The sequence below is a fragment of the Paralichthys olivaceus genome, chromosome 7, assembly GCF_024713975.1.
Source record: "Paralichthys olivaceus isolate ysfri-2021 chromosome 7, ASM2471397v2, whole genome shotgun sequence".
NCBI classification, from domain to species: Eukaryota; Metazoa; Chordata; class Actinopteri; order Pleuronectiformes; family Paralichthyidae; genus Paralichthys; species Paralichthys olivaceus.
In genome coordinates this window covers 535,577-547,500 of record NC_091099.1, presented here as the reverse complement: position 1 = coordinate 547,500, position 11,924 = coordinate 535,577, and the positions used below count along the sequence as shown (strand labels likewise).

Below are 11,924 nucleotides of genomic sequence, written 5' to 3'. Positions count from 1 at the left end.
GTTTCTCTGCGGCTCAGCTCGGGCCGACCAATCAGAGCGCTCCCTCATCCACACCTCCAGCATCTCCAACACAAGTACTACACAAGTACTGCACACACACAAGTACTGCTCAGTGTACTACAGTGGGACAGTATTCACTTCAGTAACCACCTCACTACTGATGAGTACCACATACCAGATACTGCAGTATTCAATCTAGAAACTCACTGCAGTACACACTCAAGTATTAAAACTAGTATTCACGGTAGGTAGTAGTACACACAGTATTTAGCAGGTGTCCCCGCCTCCATGACTCGACACGATTGGTTCAGTTTAAAGTCGGATGGATTGAACCATTTTATTTCTTAGGGGTGACTCTTAAAAAATAAAGCTCGGGTCCAGAATTCATCCTCTCACCTCGACTCTTTGTTTCTTCAGGCCGATGATGATGATGACGGATGACGACGTCCTGCCCCCCCAAGAGCTGGAGCCCGCCAGGGAGGAGGACGGACACTGCCCCCTGCCCTTCAGGTGAGAAACTGCAGCGTTAACACCCGAGAAAGGGTGTGTGTGTTTGGGGGGGGGGGGGTGTGTGTGTGTGTTTGGGGGGGTGTGTGTGTGTGTGTTTGGGGGGGTGTGTGTGTGTGTTTGTGGGGGTGTGTGTGTGTGTGTGTTTGGGGGGGTGTGTGTGTTTGGGGTGTGTGTGTGTGTTTGGCAGCAGATGAAAGGAAACGTGCAGCAGAGACAAAACATAAAGAGGGAAAAGCCTCAGTGTCTCTCGCTGCTCTGTTATTTCTGTCACGTACAAAACAAGCTGCAGAGGCTGTGTGTGTGTGTGTGTGTGTGTGTGTGTGTCTGTGTGTGTGTGTGTGTGTGTGTGTGTGTCTGTGTGTGTGTGTGTGTGCATTCAGCTCACATTTCCAAGCAGCAGAGAGAGAGGCTGATGTGAAGGACGACGTGTTTGTGTGTGTTTAAAGCCTTAATTCATTTCTGCTGACAGAGAATTATGGTCACACACACGCTCACACACACACACACACACACACGCTCACACACACACACACACACACACACACACGCTCACACACACACAGACTAGAGTGCACAGTTAAGTTTCACTGAGGTCCTTCAGGCTCAGGACTCTTTCACACCTTTGTTAATATTGAGTCCATGGACGGTGAATGTGTGACATCATGATGATTGTGTCTCAGCTCACTCTGATTAGTGCATTGTGTGTTCATGTGTGTCACCGGGCAGAGTGATAAAGATAGAAATCTCTCTCTTTCAGTACAATTTTATAGAAAAACATGTTTAGAGTAGTGCAGCAGTAGAGCCAGTGTTCTCTGATTTATTATTTTATATAACATTTCATTTCACCCTCGACTCTGACTGACCAGTGTTTTCTAATGTGAGCGCAGCTTGTTTCCCTGCTCCAGTTTCCCCATTCACACTGAATAATTAGTCCTTTTATTCTGTGTGTGTGTGTGTGTGTGTGTGTGTGTGTGTGTGTGTGTGTGTGTGTGTGTGTGTGTGTGTCACTCTTGTAGACAATCCCTCCTTTCACTCACTCCCTGAACTCTCCATGATGCAGTGAACCAAACTAAACCCGTGTCTGACGGTGGGAACGCTCACTGTTGATAATAACGACAAACATTTATTCAAAGGTTGACGTCGACAACTTTAATATTTTTATTGATTGAGAAGAAACGTTAAAGCTCCAGTGAGTCAGATTCAGGTGAAAGGAACCAGTGCAGATAATCTAATGATGAAGAATCCTCATGATGATTTCATGAGTTTGTTTCATCTAAATTATATGAACTGTAGTTTTCTTTACCCCAGAAAATACCCTTTATATTCAAATACTTTATATTTAAATACTTTATATATAAATACTTTATATTCAAATACTTTATATTCAAATACTTTATATTTAAATACTTTATATTTACATGGAGGGGACCTTTTGAGTTTTTATAAAAACTGAAGCTGCCACAGGTTCTTCATGTTCTGAAGGAGAGGGGGAGGGGAGGGGTGTTCAGCTGCAACATGACACTTCACCACTAGATGTCACTAAACTCTACACATTCTACAAGTCGTAGCTGATGATGACGTCATGTGATGTCATGTGATCCGCAGGCTGCAGCTGATCGACGACCTGTCGTACGAAGACGTGAAGAAGTGCTACCGAGGATCAGTGAGTCCACAGCTCAGCACACATCCACTGAGCATGTGTCCGACACACGTTGGAGTTTTCAAATCCTTCGATTCTTAAATCTCTGCTGAAGTTTCCGGCGTCTGTCTCGTCTCCATGGAAACGTGTGTGTCTTTGCTATGGACGACATCGAATCCAGGTTTCAAACAGAACAGTAGATCAACACGTGTCAGAAGAATGTTCAGGAAACGTTCAGCTCAGTTTTAAAATCCAGAAACGACTTTATGATTTATTATCATATGATTGTTCTTCCATGAGCTTCATCTCTAGGACATTTCATTTGGAAGAGAGAAAGCGGCTCCGCAGGTTAAATGGTGAATTCTCAGCGAGCAGCTTCAGGAGCTTCAGCTTGTGTTTGCTGTTGTTTTGAGTCTTTGTTCTTTCAGACAGGAAACAGGAAGTCAGTGTCTGGTTCTCAGAGAACAGACGTGCAGGTGCACGGTGGAGTTCATGATGTCACTTCAGGATCCAGCTCAGAACAAACGTCCAGGAAAGAAGCTGTTTGTCTTCAGCTGCCACTCGATCAGATCTGTCCTGTTAGGAACCAGACTATTATTTATTATTAGTGATTCATCAGAGATGAAGCGAGCTCTGACGGTCAGTGTTAGAGATGAAGCGAGCTCTGATGGTCAGTGTTAGAGATGAAGCGAGCTCTGATGGTCAGTGTTAGAGATGAAGCGAGCTCTGATGGTGTGAGTGTTAGAGATGAAGCGAGCTCTGACGGTCAGTGTTAGAGATGAAGCGAGCTCTGATGGTCAGTGTTAGAGATGAAGCGAGCTCTGACGGTGTGAGTGTTAGAGATGAAGCGAGCTCTGAGGGTCAGTGTTAGAGATGAAGCGAGCTCTGACGGTGTGAGTGTTAGAGATGAAGCGAGCTCTGACGGTCAGTGTTAGAGATGAAGCGAGCTCTGATGGTGTGAGTGTTAGAGATGAAGCGAGCTCTGACGGTCAGTGTTAGAGATGAAGCGAGCTCTGACGGTCAGTGTTAGAGATGAAGCGAGCTCTGATGGTCAGTGTTAGAGATGAAGCGAGCTCTGATGGTCAGTGTTAGAGATGAAGCGAGCTCTGATGGTCAGTGTTAGAGATGAAGCGAGCTCTGATGGTCAGTGTTAGAGATGAAGCGAGCTCTGATGGTGTGAGTGTTAGAGATGAAGCGAGCTCTGACGGTCAGTGTTAGAGATGAAGCGAGCTCTGACGGTCAGTGTTAGAGATGAAGCGAGCTCTGATGGTCAGTGTTAGAGATGAAGCGAGCTCTGATGGTCAGTGTTAGAGATGAAGCGAGCTCTGATGGTGTGAGTGTTAGAGATGAAGCGAGCTCTGATGGTCAGTGTTAGAGATGAAGCGAGCTCTGATGGTGTGAGTGTTAGAGATGAAGCGAGCTCTGACGGTCAGTGTTAGAGATGAAGCGAGCTCTGATGGTGTGAGTGTTAGAGATGAAGCAAGCTCTGACGGTCAGTGTTAGAGATGAAGCGAGCTCTGATGGTCAGTGTTAGAGATGAAGCGAGCTCTGACGGTGTGAGTGTTAGAGATGAAGCGAGCTCTGAGGGTCAGTGTTAGAGATGAAGTGAGCTCTGACGGTGTGAGTGTTAGAGATGAAGCGAGCTCTGACGGTCAGTGTTAGAGATGAAGCGAGCTCTGATGGTGTGAGTGTTAGAGATGAAGCGAGCTCTGATGGTCAGTGTTAGAGATGAAGCGAGCTCTGACGGTCAGTGTTAGAGATGAAGCGAGCTCTGACGGTCAGTGTTAGAGATGAAGCGAGCTCTGATGGTGTGAGTGTTAGAGATGAAGCGAGCTCTGATGGTGTGAGTGTTAGAGATGAAGCGAGCTCTGACGGTCAGTGTTAGAGATGAAGCGAGCTCTGACGGTCAGTGTTAGAGATGAAGCGAGCTCTGATGGTGTGAGTGTTAGAGATGAAGCGAGCTCTGATGGTGTGAGTGTTAGAGATGAAGCGAGCTCTGACGGTCAGTGTTAGAGATGAAGCGAGCTCTGATGGTCAGTGTTAGAGATGAAGCGAGCTCTGACGGTCAGTGTTAGAGATGAAGCGAGCTCTGACGGTCAGTGTTAGAGATGAAGCGAGCTCTGACGGTCAGTGTTAGAGATGAAGCGAGCTCTGATGGTCAGTGTTAGAGATGAAGCGAGCTCTGACGGTGTGAGTGTTAGAGATGAAGCGAGCTCTGATGGTGTGAGTGTTAGAGATGAAGCGAGCTCTGACGGTCAGTGTTAGAGATGAAGCGAGCTCTGACGGTCAGTGTTAGAGATGAAGCGAGCTCTGATGGTCAGTGTTAGAGATGAAGCGAGCTCTGATGGTCAGTGTTAGAGATGAAGCGAGCTCTGATGGTCAGTGTTAGAGATGAAGCGAGCTCTGACGGTCAGTGTTAGAGATGAAGCGAGCTCTGATGGTCAGTGTTAGAGATGAAGCGAGCTCTGACGGTCAGTGTTAGAGATGAAGCGAGCTCTGATGGTCAGTGTTAGAGATGAAGCGAGCTCTGACGGTCAGTGTTAGAGATGAAGCGAGCTCTGACGGTGTGAGTGTTAGAGATGAAGCGAGCTCTGATGGTGTGAGTGTTAGAGATGAAGCGAGCTCTGATGGTGTGAGTGTTAGAGATGAAGCGAGCTCTGATGGTCAGTGTTAGAGATGAAGCGAGCTCTGACGGTCAGTGTTAGAGATGAAGCGAGCTCTGATGGTCAGTGTTAGAGATGAAGCGAGCTCTGATGGTCAGTGTTAGAGATGAAGCGAGCTCTGACGGTCAGTGTTAGAGATGAAGCGAGCTCTGACGGTCAGTGTTAGAGATGAAGCGAGCTCTGAGGGTCAGTGTTAGAGATGAAGCGAGCTCTGATGGTCAGTGTTAGAGATGAAGTGAGCTCTGACGGTCAGTGTTAGAGATGAAGCGAGCTCTGATGGTCAGTGTTAGAGATGAAGCGAGCTCTGAGGGTCAGTGTTAGAGATGAAGTGAGCTCTGACGGTCAGTGTTAGAGATGAAGCGAGCTCTGACGGTCAGTGTTTCTCTCCACAGACGGTCAGTAAATACAACTCTCAGTACCACAAACTGTTCCAGATCGTCCCTCCAGAGGAGATCCTGATGAAAGGTTCAGTCTTTACTGTTGTTTCCAGACGTGCATGAAAACATTTTGATTCGAGAGTCAGTCCAGGTAACATGTCTTCTTCTTCTTCTTCTTCTTCTTCTTCTTCTTCTTCTGCTTCTGTTCTTCTTCTGCTTTTTCTTCTTCCTCCTCTTCTGCTACTTCTCTTTCTTCTTCGTCTAACCCTAACCCTCTGCTTCTTCTTCCTCCTCCTCTGCTTCTTTTTCTTCTTCCTCTTCTCCTCCCTCCTCTTCTTCCTCACCCCCTCACCCTGCAGTGTACTCGTGTGCGTTGTTGAGAGACATCCTGCTGCAGGGGCGACTCTACATCTCCAGGAACTGGTTGTGTTTCTATGCGAACCTGTTTGGTAAAGACATCAAGGTGAGAAGACGGTTTCACTTCATCCCTCGTTCTTCGTCCACACGGAGTCAGATGAGCTTCTCTCTTGTGATTGGTCAACCATTAGAAAAGTCACACCTCTTACCCAGAGGCTTCCTGGTTGTTGAGCTTGTTTCATGGTGACACAGATGTGTTACAGAAAAGTGTGAACTTCACAAGTTCACACTAACACAAACTAAACCTGACATTCAATCTTACAGAGACAGATTCACGAAGGTCTGGTCCTCATCTGTCCCTCACACATGATCCCTGAGCGTCTTCCTGGATGTTTGTGTCTGTTTCACATATTTGTTGACTCAGTTGTTGGTTCAGGTTAAAGGTCAAAGGTCAGCGCACACACGTTCCTCTGTTCTGCTCCTGCAGGTTTGTATTCCCGTGGTTTCAGTTCGTCTGGTGAAGAAGCACAAAACCGCCGGTCTGGTGCCGAACGGACTCGCCATCACCATGGACACTGGACAGAAGGTAACGGGAGGAACGTTCGGATTCCTCTGAACTTCAAAACAAATCAACAGCTGTCGCTTCAGATGAGTTGATCTAACGTTTCAACACGTTATTAGCTTTACAAGCTAAGTTAGCTAAGTCAGCTCATTTACATATTTATAGATCAGCGAATACTCAATGAGACAAAATGTTTATATACAACAAACTTCTATATATTTAATCAGATGAGTTTCAGGATTGAATTTAATACATGAAAAACAGAAACTGTACACTGACCTGCATGTTGTCTGTCTGTCTGTCTGTCTGTCTGTCTGTCTGTCTGTCTGTCTGTCTGTCTGTCTGTCTGTCTGCAGTATGTCTTTGTGTCCCTGCTGTCCAGAGACAGTGTCTATGACGTCCTGCGGAGGATCTGCACTCACCTGCAGGTCAGTGAGGATCACACTCCCTGCACAGACAGACATGCAGACGCAGTACAGACAGACTGACAGATGCAGTACAGACAGTCAGACTGACAGACACAGTACAGACAGACAGACATGCAGACACAGTACAGACAGTCAGACAGACAGACCCAGTACAGACAGACAAACAGACGCAGTACAGACAGTCAGACAGACAGACCCAGTACAGACAGACAGACATGCAGACGCAGTACAGACAGTCAGACAGACAGACCCAGTACAGACAGACAGACCCAGTACAGACAGTCAGACAGACAGAAGCAGTACAGACAGACAGTGGTTATAAAACATCTTGATGACTCCAGTTTGATGGCGTCTGACCCTTTGTGTGTGTTTATTTGTTTGTTTGTTTCTGTGTGTGTGTTTATTTGTTTGTTTGTGTGTTTATTTGTTTGTTTGTGTGTTTGTTTATTTTTTGTGTGTTTATTTATTTGTTTGTTTGTGTGTTTGTTTATTTATTTGTTTGTTTGTGTGTTTGTTTGTTTATTTGTGTTTTTTGTTTATTTTTTGTGTGTTTGTTTATTTATTTGTTTGTTTGTGTGTTTATTTGTTTGTCTGTTTGTTTATTTGTTTGTTTGTGTGTTTGTTTATTTTTTGTGTTTGTTTGTTTTTTGTGTTTGTTTATTTATTTATTTGTTTGTTTGTGTATTTATTTATTTGTGTTTGTTTGTTTGTGTGTTTATTTGTTTGTGTTTGTTTGTTTGTGTGTTTGTTTGTTTGTTTGTTTATTTTTTGTGTTTGTTTATTTGTTTGTTTGTGTGTTTATTTATTTGTTTGTTTGTTTATTTATTTGTTTGTTTGTTTGTGTGTTTATTTGTTTGTTTGTTTGTTTATTTATTTATTTATTTGTTTGTGTGTTTATTTATTTATTTGTTTGTTTGTTTGTGTGTGTGTGTGTGTTTGTTTGTTTGTGTGTGTGTGTGTGTGTGTGTTTGTGTGTTTGTTTGTGTGTGTGTGTGTTTGTGTGTTTGTGTATTTATTTGTTTGTTTGTTTGTTTGTTTGTGTGTGTGTGTGTGTGTGTTTGTGTATTTATTTGTTTGTTTGTTTGTGTGTTTGTGTGTGTGTGTTTGTGTGTTTGTGTGTCTTCAGGTGAACGGGAAGAGTCTGAGTGTGAAACAGTTCCTGGAGGAGCCCAGTTCTCTGTCAATGGTAATAATATTTTGTCATCATTTATTCTCACACGTTTGTTTTAAACAGTTAAAATGAAAAATCAATGAAATATTAACAATAATCAAATAAAGATGAGAAGTTGTGAGGAGATGAAATCATCAGTATTTTATCTAAGTTAGCAAAGTAACATGAATATAATAAAACAAATAATAATAATAACAGTCAAATAAAAGAATGAATCATTTAAAAAGTAACTTTTAATTGTTACTTAAGAAGAAAAATATTTTACATTTCAAAATAAAACACGTCATCCCCTTGGATTCCTCTGACACGTGATCAGTGACACGTGACGACTCATTTTCCAACCACTCAGATAAAACGCCACTTTCACTCCTTTAGACACACCCACAACTGAGCTCCGCCTTCTCATATAATATTCAAATTGGAATGAGTTTTTGAAAGCGCGGCGTGTGCTTCGTGAAGACAGGTGAGCGTCCTCTCTGTCTGTCTCTGTCAGGACGAGTATCCAGAGGTGTTGAAGTGGAGGAGGAAACCGTCGCTTCCCGCCGTCTCCTCGTCCCTCCCAGACCTGCTGGGAAACTCCTCCCCCAGCCTTGCCGCCGACACACCCTTCAGCACGCACACGCTCACGCTGACCGGTAGGTAGGCCCGCCCCAGCGCTCAACCAGGAGCGTTGCAGACAGTGACATGTATTGTCCTCTGGGTTTTGTAGACAGCAGCCTGGAGACCGAGAAGATCCTGCTGACAGAACCGGTTCCTGAACTGGGTCACGTGGAGTACCAGCTGCTCAAACTCTTCATCCTGCTGTGAGTCCCTGAACGCACCACAACATATATGATCTGTAAAGACTCAAACTTTCTCCCTGAATGTCGATGAAAGTGATTTAGTTAGAGTCAGTTGTTAGAGTCAGTTGTTGGAGGTGTGTCAGTGTTAACGTGAGCGTCAGTGTTGGTTGTGTTACACGAGTCGCTCCGGTTTACTATTTGTTGTGTTGTTGGTCAGTGCTGCCTCCTGCAGGCTGGTGTTCAGGTTGCAGCAGGTCCACAGCCACTAAACTCAATTCTTTAAGTTGTGTTTATTCAGGTTTGGATGTTTGTGCCTCAGTGAAGGAGTGAGTTCTAAAAACTACGTTTCATTTTTATACAGGTGCAAATATTCAGATTCTTTACTTCAGAATGTGTACTAGTACAACTGCAAGTAAAAGTACATCAGTATCGTCAGCAGAAGTCATCAAAGTTTTTTGTTGTTGTAGCTGAACAGAAACAAAAACAAGTAAAATAAGTTTTTAATTTGATCTGATTGTTAAATAATGATGAGATAGAAGATAAATAAGACAAAGAAACTTTCTCTTGATTTGACGTCTTTTTCTCCAAATATTCCTGTAACGTGACTTTCTCTGAAATTCAGTTACAACTCACTCTGGTGATATTATGATATTGACTGACTGTGTGTTGTTGTTGTGTTGAATGTGTGTCTCAGTGTCTTCCTGCTGGTCCTCTCCTCCTGTTATCTGGCCTTCAGAGTCTGTCGTCTGGAGCAGCAGCTCAGTTTCCTGAGCAGCCAGCCGACGCCGAGAGAAAGGTACGCACACGTCAGCAAATTCAACCTGTCACACTTCTACTTCCGTCACTTTATCATTGAGAATATTACTTCCATTTTTTACTACGTCGTAGTATTGGAGGGCTGGGTCAGAACCTGCAGCTGCTACAGGACGGCTCCGTTTACTGTGACATGTTAAATGAGGTCACGACACAAAACAGAAGAAAAAGTCTGGAAACTTCTGAGCGCCACAGGTTTTAGTTAATCAGTAGTTTGAGTGTGATCCTGCTGAGTGGAAACAAACTTCTGAAGCAAACTCTTATACTTAAATCTACAATTGAATCAACAGTGTAAAGTGTAAAAATAAATATGGAACTGACACGAGGAACTAAAACACATCTGTTCACCAGCAGATTAAGAATCTGAATTAGAATAAAAACGTCGGTTCCAGGAGCTGCAGCTGGAGAACATCTGTCTGCTCCTGTCGTGTTTCAAGGTCACGTGACATGACGGCGTTCCGTCAGCGCTGAGCAGAGACACATACAGTCAAACTATCACACGCTCAGGTGGACGAACAGGCCGCACTGATTGGCTGCAGGTCCTCAGGTGCACCGACCAATCACACGAGGTGGGAGGATCCACAGCTGAGGTCCGTACAGGAAATAAACATTGAATCACTTATAGTGACACGTGATTTACTCCACGCTGCTGTTTTAATATTTGGTACTTCTGTAATATTTGTACGACGCGTAAACTCCAAACTAAACTCATCATTAACACAAACAGGTTCAGTTCAACACGAAACATTTTAGTCAAACATGACGTTAGCTCTGAATCCGTTATTGAAATCGATCGATGTTTCCTCTCGACTCGTCGCTCATGAGATTAACAAACCGGTTCGTTGTTTCCAGGTGCGGAGAGGTGCCCTGTTGGCTGGCCAATCAGAGGACAGGGACCTGACACCGCAGCCAATCAGAATGAAGAAGTAAAATCTGCACTTACATAGACTTGTCATTAGGGGGTGACGGTGAGAGGAGACAGATGAGCGGAGCGGCCGTCAGCAGCTGACCTGTGACCCCGCCGTGACCTGGTTACCATAGAGACGTCACAGTAGTCAAACAGTAGTCTGACCTCTGACCTCTGACCTCTGAGGCTGAAGAAACAACCAGAGACTGAACACAGCGTCCGACTCTCACCGATGAAGAATCCGTTCCAGTGACGGAGCTGAAGCGCTTCGCTTCCGTGTTTTCCATCGTGCTCCTGAACGTCACACAGCGAAGCTCTGTGATTGGACGGTTCAAACTGTGTCGCTGTGTTTCTGAAGCTGTGAATGAATCCAGTTTTTAATAAACTCACTGATCTGAAGTACAAATACTACAACTACTACAACTACTACAACTACTACAACTACTACAAGTACTACAAGTACTACATGTACTATAAGTACTATAAATACTACAACTACAACAAGTACTACAAATACTATAAATACTACAACTACTACAAGTACTACAACTACTACAAGTACTACAAATACTACAAGTACAATAAGTACTCCTTTAAATACAGTTTATATAAAGGTTTATACATTGTGTAAATACAGCTTATATACAGGTTTAAATACATCAGATATAAAGGTTTAAATACAGCAATATACAGGTTTAAATACATCTTATATACATGTTTAAATATAGCTTATATAGAGGTTTAAATACAGCTTATATACAGGTTTAAATACATCAGATATAAAGGTTTAAATACAGCAATATACAGGTTTAAATACATCTTATATACATGTTTAAATATAGCTTATATAGAGGTTTAAATACAGCTAATATACAGGTTTAAATGCAGTTTTTATACAGGTTTAAATACAGTTTAAATACAGGTTTATACATCGTTTAATTACAGCTTATATACAGGTTTAAATACAACTTATATAAAGGTTTATACATCATTTAAATACAGTTTATATACAGGATTAAATACAGTTTATATACAGGTTTATACATCATTTAAATACAGGTGTAAATAAAGCTTGTATACAGGTGTAATTACAGCTTATATATAGGTTTAAATAAATCAGATATAAAGGTTTAAATACAGCTTATATACAGGATTAAATACAGTTTAAATACAGGTTTAAACATCGTTTAATTACAGCTTATATAAAGGTTTAAATACAACTTATATAAAGGTTTATACATAATTTAAATACAGTTTATATACAGGTTTATACATCATTTAAATACAGGTGTAAATACAACTTGTATACAGGTGTAATTACATCTTATATACAGGTTTAAATACAACGTATATATAGCTTTAAATACATCAGATATAAAGGTTTAAATACAGCAATATACAGGTTTAAATACAGCTTATATACAGGTTTAAATACAGTTTAAATACAGGTTTATACATCGTTTAATTACAGCTTATATACAGGTTTAAATACAGTTTAAATACAGGTTTGTACATCATTTAAATACAGTTTATATACAAGATTAAATACAACTTATACAAAGGTTTATACATCGTTGAAATACAGTTTAAATAGAGGTTTATACGTCATTTAAATACAGGTGTAATTACAGCTTATATACAGGTTTAAATAGATCTTATATACAGGTTTATACGTCATTTAAATGCAGGTTTAAATGCAACTTATATACAGGTTT

At 42.2% G+C, this 11,924-nt stretch overlaps 1 protein-coding gene across 2 annotated transcripts in view; it reads left to right on the top strand.

Annotated features, from left to right (window-relative positions):
• LOC109646571 (GRAM domain-containing protein 2A) overlaps positions 1 to 10,615 on the top strand; it is a 12,639-nt gene extending 2,024 nt beyond the window's left edge. For both annotated transcript variants that reach the window (XM_069529143.1, XM_069529142.1), the window contains 11 exons: positions 418 to 510; positions 2,116 to 2,173; positions 5,205 to 5,277; positions 5,549 to 5,652; positions 6,034 to 6,132; positions 6,465 to 6,536; positions 7,663 to 7,722; positions 8,201 to 8,342; positions 8,417 to 8,510; positions 9,184 to 9,285; positions 10,155 to 10,615. In XM_069529143.1, the coding sequence (XP_069385244.1) occupies positions 422 to 510; positions 2,116 to 2,173; positions 5,205 to 5,277; positions 5,549 to 5,652; positions 6,034 to 6,132; positions 6,465 to 6,536; positions 7,663 to 7,722; positions 8,201 to 8,342; positions 8,417 to 8,510; positions 9,184 to 9,285; positions 10,155 to 10,203 (942 nt within the window). In that variant the 5' untranslated portion in view covers positions 418 to 421 and the 3' untranslated portion in view covers positions 10,204 to 10,615. The remainder of the gene's footprint in view (positions 1 to 417; positions 511 to 2,115; positions 2,174 to 5,204; positions 5,278 to 5,548; positions 5,653 to 6,033; positions 6,133 to 6,464; positions 6,537 to 7,662; positions 7,723 to 8,200; positions 8,343 to 8,416; positions 8,511 to 9,183; positions 9,286 to 10,154) is intronic.
• Positions 10,616 to 11,924: the final 1,309 nt, after the last annotated feature.